Here is a 23,209-nt window from a genome sequence, read left to right as displayed (position 1 = left end):
CACCAGCTCATTCAATTGGACAAAGGCAGCATGCACTATTATCCTCTGTTTATAATACTTCTTAGGGCTGGTTCATACTTTGCATAACACTGGTGAAGAATTAAGCTTGAGTGATTCATGCCCCTCGCTCCACTTCTACTATAATAAGAAAAGCTCCTACTAGGAGGAAGGGCAGGCTATAAAACAAATAAATAATAAATAAAAGCAGGACATTGGGATCTGACCTACTACAGGAGTCATCTGGAGTTTACAGAGCTCACAATGGGTCAGTGCTCAGTATTCTGAATACTGACAGAGTGCACTACAGCTTTCTGGGTTGTGTTCACTTTATTTTAAGTCTTTCTGTGGTGGTTTTAAGCAGGTAATTAAAGAGAACATGAACCTGGCTTTACAAAGCAGAGCTCCAGCAGAACAGTTAGACAGTGAGTAACACATTCTTTATTAGTGGAGAAGATAACTGAAAATTAAATCCCAATCCTGAGTCTAGAACTCAGGAAATTATTAAATTAGAGTTGTAATAAAGATAGATGTACTACGCAGTTTAAACCCTTGGCTGTAAATGAAATCCAAAGGTTTCATCCAAATGAAGTCCCCATGGTGAATAACATATATTTGAAAGTTGTAAGATGGGATTGCAGCTGTTTGCTGATTTGTTCTAGTTTATGCCAGTTAAAGTGAATTTTGAAAATATAAATGCTAAAAATGAATATTCAGTCATGATATGCAGTGTGGATACTAAACAACCTGATGCAAAAACATTGTTGTCTTGTCCTAATCTCATCCCTCCTAGCAGTCAAAGAATTTATTATCACATAAAAACTTCAAAATCAGGGCTGTCCCTTGAGAGCAGCTAAGAACACAGCCGCTATTGATCTCAAGTAGCAGTTATCACTATAGTATCACTGTGGTATAATACCTCTACAGTTACTCAGTGTAATGGAACATTTTGTTGAATCATATAAAGCAAATAAAGATGGAATTAGAAGTGCAGTGCATACAGGTGTGCATAAAGCAAGGAACAGTTCTCTTCAAAAGTGTGTCAAAAGTGTGTTACATTTAAGAGAAGAATTAAGGAAACTAGGCATGGAGGAAAGTGTATATTGCACTTAACAGCTGATCCTTATTATAGAAGTCATTTGTGCAAATGACTTATTTTTTCTGTATCTATAATTCAGACATCAGTCTTACTACACTGGCTACAGTTCAGAATTTTTTAGAAAGTTAAAGCAACCATCATGCTTGAACAAGAGGTACTGAGCAAGAACAATTCAGCCCATGCTTCTGGAATCCTATCCATGCATTTGAGGTGGAGACCTGATCACTTAGGAAAAGGACTACTGCTTTTAAAAAGTCTAATTCTCTCCATGGGGGTGGTTGAGACAGCCAGGATTCTGTACCTTACCAGAGTCTATGTTCTTAGACACCTTGCCTTGCACTAGGAGATGTGCCTGTGCTGTCTCTCTGATTTGGAATCCCAATGTAATTGCCAGTCTGCACTAGAAAATGCATTTCACTGTGTGTTCATAGCATCCCTGCTACTTACCTTGTCCCGTTGTTACGTTCTCAGTGCTTTTGTTCTGATTGCTTCAGATAGCCCAGTAACACAAGGGGCATTTTAAAAATGCGAGCACTCTTTGTTTTGAAAACACTTAGCTTTTACGGTTAGCCTTCATGAATCCCTTCACGCATTGTCTTCTGTGAACTGGGCTTTGTGTCTTGAGGTGAGGGTTAGAGTATGAGTGTAAGCAAGTTCTAACTGCATCAATCTCTAGCTTTCGAATGCAGAGACCTTCTGAATCAGTATTGAAATACTTCTCCTGTATTCTCTAGACCCTTGTGTAAAATGTATTACCACTGATGAGCATTACCGTCTAGTCGCCTCTGTGTTTTGTTCACTAGACATCCTAATTACTTGATTAAGTATTCCGTGTACCTTTTAATTAGCATCTCAGTAAAGGACTCAGTAGAGTCCTTTACAGTTTTGTGCATTACTATGTATATTAAAATTGGCTACGCTGATGCTCTTCAGCTCTCTGCCTATACATCATGGTTGGATAGGTAGGTAGAGAGATAGTGATATAGATGTAAATATTAGTGCTGAGCTACAAGTTAACATATGGGGGGCAGGGGGCAGGAAGAAAATTCAAGGGTTTTTTTGTGTGGGTGAGCAATTTACTGGAGTAAGAGTTGGCAGCAGCTTTTTGTTGCTCTCTTCTTTCTCCTTGTAAAAACTTTTTTTATTTATTTTCCATAAATGGATGCCATACAGGTAGTCCATTAATATCCAGGGCAGGTAAGTAATGCATACAGAGGTAAATGATGCAACAATTATGATCCAACCTCTATATTACCCTCTTCTTCATAACTTGCTCTAGCACTTCTGTTGGGGGCCTGGTGGGCTGCCATGTTGCCCCATAATGCCTCACTCAGAATGATGCTACAACATGGTATCCATAGCATTGTTCCAACTCAGGCATTGTGAAGGCACAATTGAAGCAGTGGGGCAATTCAGTTACAAAGAAGAAGAGAACAATGCACAACACAAAATGTAATCTAACTAAATGGCTAGACCAGTCAAAGCAATTGTTGCTGATGATACACAGAAATTAATTTTTAAGACCAATTTAGATTGCAGTCTTCTTATAGTATATGAAAATAGTAGATAGATTACTGGTTTCTTGATTGGCCTCTTATTGTTAAAAAAGCAAAACAAAAAAGAATTGATCCAAAGCTTCCTGTTTACATATTTTTTGCTTTCTAAATGGTCAGGTACAATGAAAATGTATCTTCCATATAACTGGAGACTCCATGTATGGAATCTAACAGCCTGATCTGATAATCTTTGACACCCTTCCCCATCCTGGTGCCATCCAGATATTTTGGACTACAACTCCAATAAGCCCCAGCCAGCATGGCCAATGGTCAAGAATGATGGGAGCTTTGGTCCAGCAATAATGGGAGGGCCACTGGTTCCCCACTATGACATCATCATCATCATCATTAATTTGCTTGATACCCGAAAGTCCCCAAGCGACTTACACAATGTTCAAACAAAAACAAATAAAACACATAAGAATAAACAACAACAAAACAATAGCAATAGTACCCCCAAGCAGCCACAGGAATGTTTGGCAATGTATTAAAATACAGGAATTCCCCTCATTAACATACACAATGGGACCGAAGCGTGTATGTAAAGTGAAAATGTACTTAAAGTGAAGTACTTAAAGTACTTAAATTGGGGTATTCCTGTAAAACATCATCTCAATCTATCAAATGCCTGGGAGAAAAGGTATGTTTTTACCTGGCCCAAGAAAATGACGATGAAGGCACCAGGCAGACCTCACTGGGGAGCATATTCCATGGATGGTGAGCCACAACTGTAAAGGTCCTCCCCCTTTTTACCACCCGCTGAGCCTCCCTCAGAGGGGGGGCCTGCAGAAGGGCCTCAGGAAGATCTAAGGGTCCGGGTAGAGGCATTCCAAAAGATATTGGGGTCCTGGGCCATAAAGAGCATTATAGGTCGAAACCAGCACTTTGAATTGGGCTTGGAAGCATACAGGCAGCCAGTACAATTGGAACAGGATGGTGTTATATGCTCTGTCCACCTTAAACCCATCAACAATCAGGCAGCTGCATTCTGCACTAATTGAAGCTTCCAAACTGTTTTCAAAACCAGCCCTATGTAAAGTGCATTGCAACAATCCAGCCTTGAAGTTACTAGAGTATAGATTACTGTAGCCACGCTATCCCTGTCCAGGTATGGTCACAATTGGGCCACCAGCCTAAGCTGATGGAAGGCACTCCATGCCAGTGAGGCCACCTGTGCCTCAAGTGACAGCAGTGGATCCAGGAGAATCCTCAAACTACAAACTCACTCCTTCAGAGGGAGTGTGACCCCATCTACAGCAGGCCACACACTACTCAGCCGGTCAGAGGAACCACCAATCAACAGTATCTCAGTCTTGTCTGGATTAAGCTTCAGTTTATTGGCCCTCATCCAGTCCATTATCACAACCAAGCACTGATTCAACACATCCACTGCCTCACCTGCAGAAGATTAAAAGAAGAAATAGAGCGGTGTGCCATTAGCATATTCATGACAATGCACTTCAAAACTCCATATGACCCCATTAAGCGGTTTCACATAAATGTTAAACAACATGGGGGACAGAACTGACCCCTGCAGACCTCATATTGGAGAAACCATGGAGCTGAGCAATGCTCCCCAAGAGCCACCTTCTGGAGCCGGCCACCCAAGTAAGAACGGAACCACCACAATGTGGTGCCCCCAACACCCAACTCACAGTTGCTCCAGAAGGATACCATGGTCAATGGTATCCAATGCTGCTAAAAGATCAAGGAGGATCAACAGAGTCACACTTCCCCTGTCTCTCCTGACACAGAGAGGGCAACACAGTACAGGGCAACCAAGGCAGGCCTGAATCCTGATTAAAATGGATCTAGAAAATCTGTCTTCTCAAGAGTACCTAAATCTGGTTGGCAACCAACCTCTCAATAATCTTGCCCAGAAAGGGGACATTTGCTACTGGTCTAAAATTATTAGGATCTTCTGTGTCTTCAGGAGTGATCTTACTACTGTCTCCTTCAGAGCCTGGGACCACTCCTTCTTGGAGAGAAGCATTAATTATCTCTCTGGCCCACCCACCTCTCCCCTTCCTGGCAGATATTATCAGCCACGAAAGGCAAGGATCCAAGATACAAGTGGCAGATGGAAGCGATTTTATCTTCAAAATGCTTAGGAAACATGTCACAGTGGGCTTTAGATGGCTGTACCACCTCCTCAGGGCCTGTATGTAATAAGCCCTTAGCCACGCTACACAGCTCTGCTGGACAGCAAACTGAGGATGCAATGGAAGTGGAGAAGTAAGTTTTCTTTGCCTCCTTTACTTCTATTGAGTACGCTTGAACATGAGCATGTACCAGTGTTCGGTTACATTTATTAGAAGTTTTTCTCCACCTGCGCTCAAACTGTCTCCGTTCTCACTTCATTGCTCTTAGTTCCAGGATATACCATGGAGCTTTCTGAGTTCTGCCAGATGGGAGAGGATACTCAGATGCAATCGTGTCAATCACCTGGGTCATCTCTGTATTCCACAGATCAACCAGGGCTTTGATAGAAGAGCCAACCATGCCAACTTCAAAACTCCCCAGAGCTCTCTGAAAACCAATAGGATTCATCAGTCTCTGTGGGCGGACCATCTTAATAGGTCCCCAACCCTCGCAGAGGGAAAAGGCCACTTTAAGTCTAAAGCTCATCAGCAGATGATCTGACTGTGACACAGGGACTGTTTTTATGTCCTCCACCTTCAGATCACCCTCTCTCTGTCCAACTGAGAAAACCAAATCCAGAGTGCCCTGCTACATGTGTTAGCCTGATGATCTGTTGGGACAGCCCCATGGTTGTCATGGAGACCATGAAGTCCTGAGCTGCCCCAGTCAAAGCGCACTCAGCATGAAAGTTGATATCACCCAAGACCAACAATCTTGGGGTCCTCAACACCATGTCTGAAACCATGTCTGAAACCATGTCTGTCAACTCAGGTAGGGAGACTGTTGAGCAGCAGGACGGACAGTACACCAACAGAATCCTCAATCTGTCCCTCTGGCTTAACACAAGGTATAGACACTCCAGATTGACACTCAAACGAACAGGGAACCTGGAGAGCAAGATGGTATTCCTATAAACCACAGCAACCCCTCTCCCTGGCCCTCAAGCCTACCTGGGTGCTGAACCAAGTACCCGGGTGGGCACAACTGGGAGAGGCTAACCCCACCCTGCCCTCCAACCAGATCTCAGTTATACAGGCCAGGTCAGCATCCCCATCCTCGATTAAATTGTAGATGAGAGAGATCTTATTATAGACTGATTTGGCGTTGGCAAGTAGCCCCCGGAGACCCAAGGACAAGTTGGCATAGCCCTACCAAACCTTTGGCTGGAAAAAGGATTGGAACACGGCACAGGCTGTAAATGTTTATGCCATGGCCCAGATTTCAGACATCTGGATTGAGTTCCCCTCAACTGGCTCACCCTTGATCCAACATCATATCTCCCCCTACCTGAGACCACTGAAATTAAGCTCCCCTCTGCTACCCCAGAGCAGTCCAGAATTTAATCTCCCAGGCAGATGTTAGACTATAATAACTATAACAACAGCTCCTGGTTGCCAAAGCAAACAAAAAATTCCTTACCCACCATCCAGCAGATAAGAGAAATAAAAAATAAAAACCAAAAACAGCTCCTTCCCTAGCCCAATATCAGTTATGTTTGGGGAATTTCCCACTCCTCCCCCACTCAGGAGTCTTGGCTTCAACGCCAGTTGCTACATATCAGTGGGGGTGTAGGTCTTCTTTCAGAAATAGCGGAGGGCTCTCTTGTCCTTATAGGGAGGGCAGTAGCAAAGGCAGAACAATAGTAGGTGGAAAAAGTTTGCTTTGCAGATGTTCCGGCTACTGCACCTGTCCTGCCGTTGATAGCAGACAACAAGCTCTTGTGATAGGTTCTCAAGATGATATTAGAGACACTCATACCTTTGTTACCACACTGCAGCCTAGTTGCATGTTCTGTACTAGGATGGCATGGTGCCGATATGCCTTTGCAGGATGGGGATGAAGTTGGGAGAGTAAGGTGGTCATTTGTGCCACATGTTTGAATATTAGGCAGGCGCCATCTCTGCTATCTTTTTGGCACCTTTTGAAGACTTTGCTCTTTCAACAAGCCTTTTAGGTTGAGACCTATCCCAGTCTGCGTCTGTGTTAGAATTGCTTAACATGTTTTTTAATAATGTTTTTAACCCTTTTTTAAAGTTGTTTTTTTTTAATGTTTTTAACGCTGTTTTGTTTTAATGTATTTTAAGACCTGTTTTTATGATGTTTTAAAGTGTTTTTAGTGCTTTGTTGGCCGCCCTGGGCTCCTGCTGGGAGGAAGGGCGGGATACAAGTTAAATAAGAAAGAAAGAAAGAAAGAAAGAAAGAAAGAAAGAAAGAAAGAAAGAAAGAAAGAAATGTTAAGGGCTATCAGGGAGGTTGCCACCCTTCTACCCAAAATGCAGCAAAAGGTAATGTGTGGCAGTTACCTAAGACAAGTGGGATAGGCCTACATGCACCGCTGCTTGCCATTTATAGATGTCATTTTATCATTGATAAGATCAAGCTACCAGAAGTGATATCAACAGCACAAGAAGAGGCAACTGACAGCCTACAACCATCCTCCAGAGAGTTCTGATCTCGCAGAAAGAGCCCCTGATCCCAAAAACCTTCACCATTTTCTTCCATGCAGAAAACTTTTTCTAATGGGTAAATAACTATTAATTATTATTATTAGATTGGTTAGTTGTTTGTTACTCAAAGGTCTCCGCTCAACTGTGTCCATTTTGGTTCTCTCAGTTTCTAATTTTTCCAATCTTAAATTCAGTTCTCCAGAAATTTTCTGCAGCCATCTGAGGTTTTTTTTAATCCTCGTTAAAATTCTTGAGAGTTTTAGTGTGAGTTTCTCCTAATAAACACATTTTTGTACAAAGTTTTGACTAATGTATACATTTTTGCAAGTAATTTCTCCTAATTTAATACATTTTGTATGTTATTTTCATTTTTATGCACACTTTTTCCTTATACAGTATACTGCATGCATTTTGTAAACATTGGTTGGTTGGAGAATTGCAAAACTCAGATAAGTGTGAATTTCAAAGGATGGCTGAGCTTTGGTTCTCATATTGTTTCAGAAAATGCAAATTTGACAGATTTGACTTTAAATGTGAACTATATCAAATTTCTCCCCATCCCTACTTGGGAGTAAGTCCAATTAGCTTCAGTGGGGCTTTCCCGTGAGCAAATGCGTATAGGATCAAATTGCATGTCTAAACTTTTGTGTGACTTTCCTTTATATGAGTATGAGTTAAAACTTTTCAGGCCTTCTATAGGTGATTAGGACCCTCATGGAATCTGCATCCACTGCAATCCAAGTAATTCCTGAAAAATATTACTTTAAAATGTTCTCCCATATTATACCTGCTACATTTTACAAACATAGTAAAATGTGTGTGTTAAGGTTACACATAGGGGCTTCTGTTGTGCTAACAAATTGAGCTACCATAATGCATTAAGATCAGTGGCAGCTTCTTTGATTCATTATCTATAGTGATTTCTGAACATTGGTTGTCTGGTGGACTCAAAAGCTTCCTCACTAGTTTGTGACATTTTGGTTGGTCATAAGAAAGGGATTTGGGACATGTGCAGCCTTAGCACACTCATGTAACCTACTTCGTCCTCGACTTAGCTTATTTTGATAGGATTCTCCCTGAGTAAAAGCTATTTATCTGGCATGCAGAAGATCAGCAAATAGCACCAATAGTTATAGCAAACCAGAGCCATAGCTGATACATTTGGGAAAGAAATCCAACCCTTGAGACAAAGTGCTAGAACATACTAATAAGTACAACAAGCTGGACCTGCAAGAAAATGTTGCATTGTGAAGTTCAGGAGTTCCAGCCAGCCAGCTGACATGTCTTCTTCCAGGATATATCATTCCATCCGTGCCTGTTTTCCATACCCTCCCAGTCAATCAGCATCCCATGCCCAGTGAGCATGCTCAGTTCTCAGTGGGCTGTTGTTTTTTTTTAAAGATGTTTTTCTGTCTTAGGTTCCCCACTCCCTAAACCTTTTTGTACATTTGCAAACCTTTCAGATCCTCAAAGCTTGCTGACACCTCCACTTGTTAATGTGCCATTTTGGGTACAGAAGGATCCACATTTGAATTTGCTATTAGTATATAAGATATGTTGTTGTTGTTCTTATGTGCCTTCAAGTTGATTACGACTTATGGCGACCCAAAATTCATTTTACCACCTGTTTGTCATTCAGCCTGATTTTATATACATTTACTTGTAACCCTGCCCTACTGAGTTCAGTGAAGCTTATTCCAAGTACAGACGATTGCAGCTTAGTGGCAATTATTCTAATTGCCAGTGCTGTGTTCCTGGGTGGAATTGATCCTGATGTAGACAGTATAATTTTCATAATTACAAACAAGCTTAACATACTTTTTTTTAAATGCCCAAGCTTATGATTATTGCATTGAAACAAATTGAAAGACCAAACAGCAGGTTGTCTATAAAGAATAAACTCTAAAGGAAACACAAGTTTCAGATCCGTATAACAAGAATTCAGATGCTGCAAAATGGATTAGCATTGTACAGGAGGCACAATATACAGTATAACCTAGGTCTGTGTTTGAATACATTTCTAGTATCTCTTTTTGTTTTTACAGCTTGTTTCATGCTGTTTTACATCCTCATAAAACTGCTAGGAAAACTTATTTGGGCATTCTGAGAGGGGTGTCATCAATGTGCAGTTGATACCTAGCTCTTTCTCTCATTTTCTTGTAATGCCAAGGAACTTGTGCCTTGTGCACCAGCTGTGCCCTTTCCTGGGTCATGCAGATCTGGCCACTGACTCTCATGAGCTGGTCACATCCAGATTGGAATACACAGGGCTGCTCTTGGGGCAGGGCTTTTTGGGACCAAAGGCAGGGTAGAAACTTTCTAAAATAAATTAGGTGTCTCAGAACATCCATAGAAACTCTCAAGTTGGCACATCATCCTCTGAGTCTGCTAATGCTGACTGCTGTTACTTTGACACAGAGTAGTCCCATTGACATTAAGTTGGTCATGTCTATTAACTTTAATGGGTTTACTCTGAGTAGAACTAGCATTGAGTACCACCACCCTGTACATTTAAAGCACATTACTTTTCTCAAATAATCTTTGGAACTGACATTTCTTAAAGGTAAACTACAGTTTTGATAATTCTTTGGGAGGAAAATGTTCTTTAAATGTATGGTGTGTACACAGCATGATACGAATTAATCAGACATTTGCTCCTAACTAATGGCTGGTTAACTTACTGCCTGGGAATGATTACATTTTAGCTTAATGAACCAAAATATGGAAAAACCTTTTGCCTGAGCCCACAGCTCCTTTGCTCTTCTCTTTGTGGCATGGGCCAGGAAGGCACTATTTAACCATAGTTTCCCTTTTCATCAGAACCAGGAAACTATCCTGGCTTGTTCTGAAGCTCATAACCATAGTTTTCAAGTTTCAATGAAACAGAAAACAATAGTTAATTAAAAATGTCTTAGTTTGATTTCTCATGACGGGACTGCAAACACTGGCAAAAGGGTTGTTCATATCTTAGCTCATAGTACATTTAAGTATAACCACACTACATGTGTAGAATAAGTTCTGAAGGGCAGATTGGTTTTGCACAGGCCAAAAGACAATTGGGTTAAATTAAACATTGGATCAAGTCAATATGAAAGCTGCACATTGTTAGCATGACTGCAAAAGCTCTTGAAATTTGCAGTCTGTATTTAACTTATATTACTTGTCTCCTACTGGAGAGAAGATGGGTATGAAGATCAGGAAGTAATACAAAGTACTTAAAAAAATTAAGCCATTTTAAATTCCACATATTTACTTGGAGGGAGCTAAGAACATGCCTAACTCTCCCATGGAAATAATTGGGAATTAATATGTACTCAACTTTGTCTAGACCATGCTTATAATTTATTTAAAAGTAGAATTATGTCCTGAATATCCATATCATGTTTTCTGACTTCATCTTGAAGGGAGATAATGAATTACAAATAGACAAACAAGAGTCAAGTTAAACCAAAAACCTCCCTTTGCTTAAATGATAATAAATAATCAAACATCAGCATAGAAATAAAAGAGTATGGAGACTTGTCAGCTTGAATGTACAGGAATATCTCAGTTGAGGAATTCTCGAGGAATGAAGTTCCTTTTAAGGAAGGGTTTTTTAAGTTGAAACTGATTAGCTTCCCTTTACTGTGGACAGTAACTTTCAAGCCTGTGCCTTTGCTGTAAGGTGAAACTGACTAGCATTTGTTTGCTTTCCTATGGATAAACTTTCAAGCCTGTGCCTTTGCTGGAGTAAAATTGACAAGCCTGTGTGTTTGCTTTGCATTGACGAGATCTCTTACTATCTCCCAGGGCTGGGGAAGGAAGGTTCCAATAAGATTCAGGGGGGAGGGGGAGAGTATCCCTATCCTTTCCATGTTATCCCTACCTCTGGTACCAAAGTTTCTGTTCAAGACATAAAGTGCAGGAACTCATCTACTTCGTTAACTGAGGTATTACTGTAATCCCTGTTATTCAGTCTGCTGTTGGGAGAGCTGTAGCTGTTCATTTGGAGGCTGCTGTTCGACTGAGAGGAAGTAGGTATTGGTAGCAGGACTGTTGCTGGCTGGAAGATGGATAACAACTTTAGTCTCTCCAGCCCATTTCTGCTGTACCTGGAGAACAGCAGCCTATTTCAAGAGCCAGAGGTTTTGGTGAGCTAGCCTTCCTGTTAAGTGCAACAGCTATAGGTGGTTTCCAGGGAGGAAGCCTATTTATTTGGAGGCTATCATTGATGATGAAGTAGCCCAAAGGGGTGTGATGAGCGTACTCCTCAGGCAATTGGTTGCGTATGGGTGTTATCTTTGATTGGGAGGGGGTTGGTTTGAGTTAACCTGGCTTTCAAGTGAGTGGTGGAATACTGGGGACCTGCATTTGTGATAAATACATCTCACAAATGCATATCCAGTGTGATAGGTGGGTATTTTTTCATTTTATATAGTTTTGATTGATTGAATGTACTTTTATTGTATTTTTCTTTTGTATTGATATGCTGTTTACCACTTTGTGGGCCTTTGTGCCAACAATTGGTATATAATGAACCACAGTATGATCTGAAGGTATATGAGACCACCACCTTGTTGAAGTTAAGGAGGTCTATGGTTGGGCCATGGATGAGAGACTGCCAATCCATGACGAAAGAAAAGTGGAATTTAAATGTAACCAAATGAATAACATACCTAAACCAATGAGGAATAACTCTACTGCTAAGATATTCCAATCTATCTTTTAGTTCAGCTATAAAAAGCTGTTGTGGTCTGATATGTCTAAGAAGTTTACTGAATTCTTCTGGAGACCAAACAAAACAATATAGCTTGAGAAATTATATCCGCTGCACCAATCTGACCAGTATTCAGTGTATACAGAGGCAAAGGTTAGTAAAGCATGTTTTGCAACTTTTCTGGTGTGCTGAACATTAACACCAACTTTTGTTCAAGCCTCTCTGTCTTTGAGGGAAATATAGCCTTGTAGTGTGTGTTACCTATCTGCAGTCCCCTTGGGAATGGGGGCAGAAGTCAAGCTGGATGTCAACTTTGAAAAATAGAAGAGTATTCTCAATGTACACACCAACATTAATTCTGGCACCTCATTCTGCATTTGAAGTATTGCATTATAATGTTGCACATGCCCCAATCTCTGAGAGGTGAGAGACTTCCAGGAGGTTCTGCTCTTTCCCGGGTTTGGTTTCCTTGCAGTGAAGGTCAGCAGAGACTGTGATGTCTTTATGATATATGGTTTATCTACACACATACACAATCTGAGCATAAGATGTTGGGGTTCTCAGCACTCCCACAGATCTTGGTTCCCATCAGGTTTCTAGGGGAGCCCTCCAAAGAAATAGCTTTGGGACTGAGCACAGAGAACACTATTCTTGGTGTGTCTTTTTAGTTCCCACCTTTAACTCAGACTATCTGAAAATCTGCCCCCAGCTCCAGGCAGGTGAGGAGGGAGGGATGCCCTAATTCCCATGGCAACACTTGTTCTCCTGGCCAAATCCTTATAAATGTTAATGGGGCACAGGACAGCCCTGGCTGGACTAATTGGCTTATGAAGGAACTTGTTTGACTAGTTCAGCAGGTGTCTCTGCTAACTGCATCTGTACAGATTCAATACCAGTGGCTGGAAAGGGGGACCCAAAGAGATCATCATCCCAACCCCCCCAGTCCTATAACAGACAACTATGGGGCTGTCTCAGTATATCAGTTCCCCAACACATGTGGTGAGGCATATCCTCAACATGGTCTTTGCCACAGACTGGATTAGTAATACTCCACTGATTGGGGGGCTTGCTGTAAGTCAGTTGTCATGGATGGACCATTTCCTGGTGAGGTTTGTGTTGAACATTGCTACACCATCCTGCAATGGTAGAGGGCCTATTGAGATTACCTTTCCTTAGAGTCTTATGGAATCTGATGGATTTCTGATTCCCAGGAATTTTCCAACTATCGCTGATGCTCCTGCTGAGGCTCTTGTCTCACTGTGGAATGGTGAGATGCGTAGAGCCATTGACATGATAGCTCCCTCGCTATCATGATAGTGATAGCATGATAGTGCCCTCGCCGTCGCTATGGAGCACTTAGGTCACCTTGATATTCTAGTGATCTGCATGCAATGAAACAAGAGAGTCAGTGACTAGAGCATTGGTGGCGCAAAACTCAGTTTGAGCCTGACTGAATGTGGGTGAGGTTGCAACACTGTGCCTATCATGTGGCAGTAGCAGCAGTGGTGAAAAAAGTTTACTTCTCTGCCCCCACTGCATATGCAATAGCTGTTCCGTAGAACTTTTCTGAATGGTGAATAGGCTTTTGTCATCCAGCCATGACAGCATTGCTCTGACATCCTTGGCAGCCCACTGCAACAATTTTGCAAGGCACTGTAGGGACAAAATCGCTCAGATACAGAGTTAGATACTACGGTTAGATCAAGTCCAATGGAGGCATCCAGTGCCCTGTCTGTTCCATCTATATTGGCTCAGTTTCAATTGTTGTGGCCTGAGGATGTGGACAAGCTGTTGAAGAAACGTGGCTGACCCCCTGCACCCTTGATCCCTGCCCTTTTTGGCTTCTACAGGGGATTGACTGGGTGGTTCCAGGGAGTGGTTAATGCTTGCCTGGAGGAGGGAGAAGTATCATCTGCCTTGAAGGAGGTGGTGGTGCAGCCCCTCCTTAAGATCACCCTGGGCCCAGAAATATTAACTATCGTCCAGTGGTAAATATCCTCTTTTGAGGCACGGTGCACAAGAAGGTGGTAGCAGTCTAGTTTCAGGCATGTTTGGAAGAGATCGATTACTTGGATCCATTTCCTTCTGGTTTCAGGCCTGGCCATGGTATGGAAACCACCTTGGTCATGTTGGTTGATGACAGTTGTCAGGAGAGATATGGGAGAAGTGCGATCCTGCTCATTCTTGACCTCTCAGCCACTTATATCGTTGATCCAAAGTATCCCTCTGGAGTGGCTCAGGAAGGTGTAATTGGGAGCAGTGTGCCTCAGTGATTCCACTCCTTCCTCCAGAGATGTTTCCAGAAAGTAGCTATAGGAGGCCACTGTCCAGCACCATAGGTGCTGTCCTGTAGTGTTACGCAGGGTTCCATCTTGTTCTCATGCTATTTAACATCTATATGAAGCTGCTGGGAGCTGTCATCAGGAGATTTGGTGCCATCAATATGCAGATGATATTCAGTTCTCTCTCTCCGTGTTCTATTTGAATTTGGAGAGGTGGCTGAGGTGTTAGACTAGTGCTTGAAAGTGATTATGGGCTGGATGTGGGCTAATAAATTGAGGGTGAATCCTGAAAAGACAGAGGTGTTATGTATCCCAAGCTCTTAAGTCCAGGAGGTGGGGAGATGGCCTGTTCTGGATGGAGTTGTACTCCCCTGGAAGGAGCAGGTCTGCAGTTGCCGGGTGCTCCTGGATTCAACACCGTCACTGGATGCTCTGGTAGCCTTGATGGTAAGGGTTGCCTTTTTCCAGCTCCGTTTGGTTGGCCAGCTGTGTAGTCCCTTTTGGACAGAGATGACTTGGCCACACAGTACTCCATGCTCTGATAACTTCTAGATTGGATTATTGTAATGCCCTCTACATAGGGTTGCTCTTGAAGACAACTCAGAAACTTCAGCTGGTCCAGAATGCAGAGGCCAGATTACTCGCTGGGGTTCCATTTAGAACTCAAATAACCCCTTTTCTAAAACATCTGCATTAGCTGCCAGTTAATTTCTAGGCCCAATTCAAGCTGCTCAAATTAATGTTTAAAGACCTAAACAATTTAGGCCCAAGGTATCTGAAATACCCTTTCTTTCCTTACAGACCCTCTTGGAATCGGCAGAGTGGGCTGACTTGGTAGTTCCACCACCTTCAGAATCCTGGGGAGGGGGAAGTGGCCCAAGCACGGGCATTCTCTGTGGCAGTCCCTAAGTTGTGGAACTCCTTCCCTGCAGAGATGCATCTGGCACCGTCACTATGCAGTTTTTGGTGAATGCTGAAGACACGCCTCTTTATCCTGGCCTTTAGCACTTGAGAGAGAGATATTTAAGGACTAGCCTACTTTTGTAAATTGTTTTAAATAGTTTTAATGTTGTATTTAAACTTTTAACCTACTCTGGGATCTTTACGGTGAAGGGCAGGTAATAATAATAATACTAAGTACTTTAAACGTATGCTGTAGATGCAGCCTTTAATGTGGAGAAACATTATAACCTTGCAATGGAGTAAAGTGTACAGGTTAATCTGGAACATCTTTCTAGATGGGGCCTCATATGAACTGTCTTCCTAAAAGAGGATGTGCTCTCTAATGTGGTGGCAGTCTTTACCGATTAATGAGTGGTTCCCGAAAGTGTCAGTCTGTGATATTCTTTCTATCTGTGACCAGAAATTTGTGTTGCTTGACTTGCTCAGGTTTTCACATATCCTGAAATTATGAAAACCTCACCTCCCACTATATATGGTACAGCTTTTCCACTAAGCTTAATAAGGCTTCTGGGCCTTCTGCTGCATCATAAGAAGATCTTGAACAACTGAGACTTTTACAGCAGTTAGGGAGAATGGTCACCTTCTAATATCTGTCTGCCATAAAGCAATTAAAAATATCTAAGGTTGCAATCTGATACATGTCTACTCAGAAGCAAGCTTTACTGGGTTCAGTGGGAGTTACCCCAGGTAAGTGTGTATTGGGTTGCAGCCTAAGTCATTCACCTGTGAAGTGATACCTGTGAAGATACATGTGCTTATTGGGGAAAGGATGGTTGGTGGGCTATCCAATGCTGGAGGCATTCAAGAGGGCCCTGAACAGCCATCTGTTGGGTATGCTTTAAGTTGGATTCCTGCAGGGGGTTGGACTGGATGGCTTTACAGACCCCTCCCAACTCTACTGTTCCATGATACACAAACACTTTCCCCATATATACTGGGACAGGCAATAACATTATTTCACTGTCTATATATAATTTGAACAAAATCCTTCAGGAGCAGACAAAGCTTCCAGAAATTCAATTTATGCCTTTCTTTCCAGAGTAGAAAGTATACTTCCAGAGTACTTATATTCCTTATGTAATCCCTGGTGTCAGTTATCTTGTTCAGGTTACTTGTAAATTGCTGTAAATCATTTAATAGGCTGGTTCAGGACAGAGGGTCAAGTTGTTCCTAGAGTAGCTTTTATTACAAACTCCTTGTTCTCCTTGTTCTCCTGAACAGAGGGGTACTGGAAATTTCTTAACTATCACTACGCGCATGGTATCTGCATCAAAACAATGTGCGATAAGGATAAATAAGCAAAGGTCAAATTCTATTCATTGGTTAGTGTGTTCTTAGCCCAAAGAATGCCTCTGTTTTAATAACATTTGCGTGAGAAAACTCTAAAACTCCAAACAATATTCCCCATGGAGCCACTTTTTAAAATGCTATGGCTGCACCTTTTAAATCACTCCAACATGCTGTTTGCAAAAAGGCCTTAATAAGATTTTCTCTGCTGTTTCCCCAGTCTCATTCCTTTATTTTTATTCTATGAGTTGATTCTGTACTGTACCTCCTGAATTTCTAAAATCAGTTCTGGAACTGGAGCATACAGTTTTCTGGAGCGTTCAGTTCCATTTGTTTCATCTTTTGCCTCATCTCATGTTATGGATGCATATCACTATTAAAACACTAAAAAAACAGCAATCTTGATGCGATTATGCATCGTTCACTAATCACACATGCACTTCTCTGCATTGGTACAACATACAAGAAGAACCTAAATTCATTTCCATTACTGCAAATACCTGTTTATCAGGCTTCTGCTAACAATAGCAAGAATGAATATTTGATTTCTAATCCGCCTTTCACTGTAAGGTCCCAGGGCAGGTTATAATTGAAAGTTCAATATTAAAATCAGTTTAAAATGAGTAATAGTCGCAGGAATATAAAAAAAGGTTTCAAGCTCAGCTCTACGTGGTTCTTCTGGCCTAGTAATTTCTCTGCTACTGTGCAGTTGACCTCATGCATGTTTACTCAAAGGCAAGGCCCACTTTGTTCATTTAATTTTGATTCCCAGACAGGTATGCCGATAGGATTTCCTGGGCTTAGTACACTATATGTAGATTGGGACTACTGTATCCCCCCTCGCAATCTATTGGCAAGAACTGTTGCTTATGTACATATATTAACATAGCCTAGCCTACCTCATAGAGCTGTTGCAAAAATAAAAGCAGGGAAAGGAGAATAATATACCCAAGGTTGTTCCTGGATGGAAAAGCAAGATGAAAATATGTAATTTTATTTGTTAGCTTTATATCCCACCCTTCCTCCCAGTAGATCATGTAAAGCAAACCAGAAAAGCAGCCTCCTTGCTTTAACAGCAATGTTGTTTTTTAAAAAAATCCCCCTCCCCAAAACAGCTTGCCAACCCTGACAAATAACAAGAAACACTAAGTAGGTGCAATTTCACAACTTTGGTGTATGTACTACTCTCAGCCTAGCCTACCTCACAGGCTGCTGTGAAGATGAAAGATTTGTGAGGAAGTGGTCCCAACTGCCTGAAAGATGCAGTGATCCAACCGCTCCAGAAAATCCCACCAAGGACGCATTGGTTCATGACCCAATCATGAATACCCCCTTTTTAGGGAAGGTAATTGAGACAGTTGTGTTGCAACAACTGCAAGTACTCTTGAATGAAACAGATTATCTTGACCCATTTCCATCTGGGTTCAGGCTTGGTTATGGGACTGAATTGGCGTTGGTTGCCCTGATGGATGATCTCTGTTGGGAGGACAGGGGGAGTGTGACACTGTTATTTTTACTTGATCTCTCAGCAGCTTTTGATACCATTGATCATGGTATCCTTCTGGGCCAACTTGGTGAGATGGGTATCGGAGGCACTGTTTTGCAGTGGTTCCGATCCTGTCTCTGGGGTCTGTTTCAGAGAATAGCACTGGGCAATTGTCTTTTGGCCCTCTGACAGTCGTGCTGTGGGGTGCCACAGGGTACCATCCTGTCCCCAATGCTGTTTTAACATCTATATGAAGCTGTTGGGAGTGGTCATTAGAGGATTTGGGGCAAGGTGACAACAGTACACTGATGAAACTCGGTTTGATTTCTTAGTAACCTCTGAATTGAGAGAGGCTGTGCAAGCCCTGGACTGGTGCTTGGACTCTGTGGTGTGCTGGATGAATGCCAATAAACTGACTGAATCCAAGCAAGATGGAAGCATTGTGGGTAGGTGCATCCTGAGTCTGGATAACTGATCAATTGTCTGCTTTGGATGGGGTTGTACTCCCCCTGAAAGAACCCTGGACAGCATGGCCAGTAGTCAGAGATGACTACTGGCCCTCCAGATGTTGCTGAACTACATGTTCCTCACGCCTATGGTAAACCATAATTTGGCCTGCTGTGGCATGTGAACCAGGCGTTGTCTTAAGTACCCTGAAACAATAGAAACTTAACTTTCACTCCACAAAGGACTTCTAAACACAGTCTGAAAGCAGGGTGCAATGCCCCATCCCCCAAAAGTAGCAAATAAGTTTGTTGGGGGAGTTTTGCAATGGGGTGTTTAATAACTCAGCCACATTATAAATGTTGAGACATCTGTAGGGCAAGGATGTCTTGTAATCCAGAATAAAAGATTTAGGAAGAACTAGTATGAAGAGTCATAATTAAGAAAATCAGTTTTATTATATTTTTTTCCAAAAATTATTACAAAAGGCAAAGTGGTTACAAATTATTTAAGTTATCAAGTGCAAAATGGAAACATCCTCTAAGGTTCATTAGAATCTCCTAGACCTGAATTTAGCAGCTGCAACTTGCTTGGCCCCCAAAAGTCACATCAACTTACAACATATAAAGGCAGCCATTAGGGAGTTGAACTGTAGACTCCAAAGAAACAGAAACTCCATACTACAAGGTGCAAAATCAGGACAAGACACAAATATATATAGAAAACCAAAAATATATATACATTAAATAGTTGTGTTTAGGGACCATGATTTTCAGATGGTAAGAGGGAATTCCCCATAATATTTATATTTTCACTGGTTTCAAATATTAATGGGAAAAAAGATTTCTATATCAATCTTTAACATTTTATTCCTCATGTTTTTTGTTCTTTGCCTTTTGGAGAAAACATCACATTATAAGGCTGCCTTCTTTTAGGACGTAGGCAGGGAGCAAGGTCCTCTTTTATATAACCTTAAAAAAAAATTCAACATGTGAGTTTGGCAAGAGAAAGTATTATTGAATTCTACTGAGAAACATTCCTGTCTATTTCAACATGTAATAGCTTATTTTATTTTTCATTAGAGATTGTAAAAAGGTCTTCATACAAAAAGTTAAATATTAAAAGCAATATAATTTATTATAATTTCCTAAAAAATAATGCATATACTTTCAAGAAGTAAAATAATAATTAAGGACTATTTTGAAAATAAAGTTCAGTGTTACCCTAGCTTCTCCTTTCACACACATAGAAAAAGAAAGAGCCTGTTTGTTGCCTGTGGCAAGTTCATGAAATTATTTAAATCTTTAGCAAATTCTCTGGTTATAAATGTAATAAATTGCTTTTAAATGATTGTACTTGAAATAAGCTTCTGATACAGTATGCCAGAAATATGTATCTACAAATATGTATCTTGAATTTAAGCCAGAAGTTATTAGGAAGTGTGTGCCTGTGGAACTATGACAACATGCTGTTTGCGGTCTGCAGCACCAAACAAGCAGGAAGCAACGTTATTTACCATTTTAAGCTTCTTAACTATTACAGGACACAACTTATATTTCTAGATGTAAAGAAAATTTTCTGTGTTCAAACAGGGAAGTTTAGGAAACTTTTCTAGTGTAGCACAGTGGTTACAAGAATAAGCTTTAAGTGGAGATGTCCCTGGTTTGTTTTTCACCACAGCCATGGACTGAATGGATGGCTTTAGACAAGTTACTAGTTCCTATCACTGTGACTCAGCCCTGCATCTGCGAAAGGGAGATAATGCTGGTCTACCAAGTTAAGGTTGGTCTAAAGATTATTGAAATAATGTTTGTGATGCACTTAGAAAGAGTGCTAAATAAATATAAAATATTCACTTGTAGGCATTCACTAATAATTCACTAAGAGGCACATGTTACCAAATTCTTCCAAGCTACACAGGAAGTGGACTGGACTGTGAAAGACCAACCCAAATTGTATTTGCGTTTTGACAAATATGTAGGGCAGTACAATATCTCAGAGAGGAGGTCAGGTCTCCTGCTGCCCTGGTGCATTCACTGTAGGTGCCCAATTTCCCTGCTTTTTAAAGTTTGATAGAAATATCTCTTGGCTATAGGTACAATCTTAAACCGCAAGGTTTTTTTGCTTATTAGTGAATTTCTCTGTTTTTTAATCTGGGAGGTAAGAAATGGGATCCTGTGCAAGTTTGCTGAGAATGGATTGATCATTTGCATGCGTATTGAGTTCAATGGGATTTACTCCACTGCAATCATGCTTAGGACAGGGGAAACTGCCCACAGGGGATGGGGAGGGAAATGGAAGCAGGCAGGAGGGGGAGGGGGGCAGGTTTGATCATTTGCATGTTTATTGAGTTCAGTGGGATTTACTCCTGTGCAATCATGCTTAGGACAGGTAAAACTGACCATGGGGAGGGAGGCCTGGAGTGGGCAAGAGAGGAGGAAGGGGGAAGAGAGGGGAAAGGCAGGTCTGATCAGTTGCATGCTTATTGAGTTCAGTGGAATTTACTTGCAGGCAATCATGGCTAAGGTAGGTGAAACTGACCGGGGGGTGAAGGGGAAGGGGAGAGTAGAGGGAAGGAAGAAGGGGAGAGCAGAAGGAGGAGAATGGAAGGTGAGGGGGCAAAAAGGAGGTGATGGGAGGGAGGAGAGGTTTGATCATTTGCATGGTTTTTGAGTTTAGTGGGATTTACTCCTGTGCAATCATGGTTAAGATAGGTGAAACTGACCTGGGGAAGAAGAGGGAGAGGGGAGGAGATAGGATGGGTGGGCACTGGGCAGAGGGGAACCCCTTTCCTTTCCAAACAGAAAACATTGTGAACAGTTCCAATTCTTCGTATACTCCCTCCATTGGAGGTTTGGAGGGTGGCTAGACTAGAATGGGCCTTTTGAGTGGTGCCTCCCCCCCACTTGTGGAATGCTTTGCCCAGGGAGGCATGCCTGGTGCTATCTTTATTTTTAGGCACCAGGCAAAGACTTTCCTCTTTAATCCAGGCTTTTGGACCTTGATGTACGGAGTCTCGCCTACAGGTGACCTCTTTTAGTGGGGCAGAACTTGTCCTTTATTTGTACTGATGTGCTTTCAAGTTTTTTATTGATTGTGTTTGTTTTAACTGGTTTTAATGTAAGTCCCTTTGATAAAATAACAATAAAGTGGGGGTTGTGGTTTGTTTCATGCAAGCCACAGCAAAGCAAGAATCGAAGAACAAGTCCTGGATTCACATCATAGTTTGCTTGAAGCAAATCAAACCATGAATTCTAGTTCGGATTTAACACTAAGCCAGGCATCATGGTTTGTTGTTTCCAGTACTGCTGGGGAAGAGTAAAGCAGGAGCTGTCTGTGTGTTCATAGCAAACCATTAACTGTGAAGTGCAACTGCAGCCATTGTTTCTCATCCAAAAATATCAGCAATCATTAGTTCTGTTCTCAGGCAGATGGATAGCTAAGCAAGGGAAGCCTTTCTTAGGTATTTCAAACTTTAAAAAAGTTAAAAATAGCGTTTCCCCCCCCAGTAGTAGCTCTGTAGGTTGGTCCTGCAGATTCCTGTAATTATTCACGGCAACTCAGCTTGCTGATCAAACATAAAGAAGACAGAACTGTGTCTATTATTTCACAGTTCCATTTTTATAAGCCATTGTTTTATATACTTGCCTCTTTCAACACACATTTGGGTGGATGGGAATCCTACTTCCCAGAAATTTTCCGGTGTATCAGGAGGAACGTAGCGAGACCGGTGCCTTGAACAGGCAGCTAACTTCTTCTCCCTCACCTCTTCTGGAAAATCTGCATAGTACTAAAGAGACATTGCAGAATCATAATATTAAGAAATGACATCTGAACCAGAATACCCAAGAAGCAATAACATCAACCATCTCAAGAAAATATGCCAATCTGTGGTAGCTCACTGATGCTGAATTGCATCTGCATACTTTTAGTTGTTTGCCCTATGGCTGCTTTGCACCTCATGTTTTTCAAATTCATAATGAATCCCATGTATCATTTCTGTGTCTGCATGCAAACATATTTTCTGAATGACTGGATAATATATATGGCTGGCTTGTGGGTTTTCCAAACAGACCCATGAACTGTAGAATCACTTCTGGTATAATAAAGTAACATTTAGAACTGTGTATGCAGAGTGATTTCTCAGTCTATAGAATACCTTAAGAGTTTGCAGCTCTGAGCAATTTGAATATAGAACAAGTGCAGACAGTGTTCCTAGGCTCCCAATCATGATTAGGATCAGGCACATGCACAGGCTCATGTACTCCCTCTTCCTCTCTTCTTGTGTGCATTCTTGCCCCTTGCCTTATCTGGGTCTAACAATGGTGCACTGTTATACTCATCCTGCCCCCCTCATGTCTGTGCTGGCCTTCAATTCTGACAAGGTAACATTAATCTTCCCTTAGAACACATGCCTATCACCATATTTTTTTTATCATTGTTCATGATTTATTTATTTAGCACTTTCAAATGTACAAATGTGTTTTACAGTCTTATTCTCTTTAAAAAATTTTGGTACAATCTTCCCATTGGCCTGAATAACAGATACAAACACACACATAAAGCTCCCTAAGGAGGCTCCAGAATACATTAAGAAAGGAAAATTGTTAATCCCCGTTGCCAATGTGTACTAAGATTACATGCTGTGTATCAAGCAACATTCCCTTTCAGAACTATACGATACCGACATTATACAGAACCACAATGTTTATGAATCTAGAAATCTCTTTCTCTGAGATAAATTCATGCTTCAGTTTAATTAGAACTCTGACATCTTGCAAGTTCCAAACAACAAGGAATTACAGTAGGG

At 41.4% G+C, this 23,209-nt stretch overlaps 1 protein-coding gene and 1 long non-coding RNA gene across 5 annotated transcripts in view; one reads left to right on the top strand and one right to left on the bottom strand.

Moving 5' to 3' along the window:
* Positions 1–366: 366 nt before the first annotated feature.
* Positions 367–15,748, top strand: LOC133370508 (uncharacterized). Its single transcript, XR_009759141.1, has 3 exons — positions 367–422; positions 7,169–7,317; positions 15,021–15,748. It is a non-coding gene; the product is annotated as an uncharacterized LOC133370508 (long non-coding RNA).
* Positions 15,749–18,838: 3,090 nt separating this feature from the next.
* RBBP8 (RB binding protein 8, endonuclease) overlaps positions 18,839–23,209 on the bottom strand; it is a 74,843-nt gene continuing 70,472 nt past the window's right edge. For all 4 annotated transcript variants that reach the window (XM_061596895.1, XM_061596886.1, XM_061596879.1 and 1 more), the window contains exons 18-19: positions 22,048–22,189; positions 18,839–19,370 (exon numbers count right to left, since the gene is read on the bottom strand). In XM_061596895.1, coding sequence (XP_061452879.1) covers positions 19,273–19,370; positions 22,048–22,189 — 240 coding nt within the window. In that variant the 3' untranslated portion in view covers positions 18,839–19,272. The remainder of the gene's footprint in view (positions 19,371–22,047; positions 22,190–23,209) is intronic.

The sequence above is a fragment of the Rhineura floridana genome, chromosome 1 (assembly GCF_030035675.1).
Source record: "Rhineura floridana isolate rRhiFlo1 chromosome 1, rRhiFlo1.hap2, whole genome shotgun sequence".
Lineage (NCBI taxonomy): Eukaryota > Metazoa > Chordata > Lepidosauria > Squamata > Rhineuridae > Rhineura > Rhineura floridana.
This window is presented reverse-complemented; position numbering and strand designations above follow the sequence as displayed.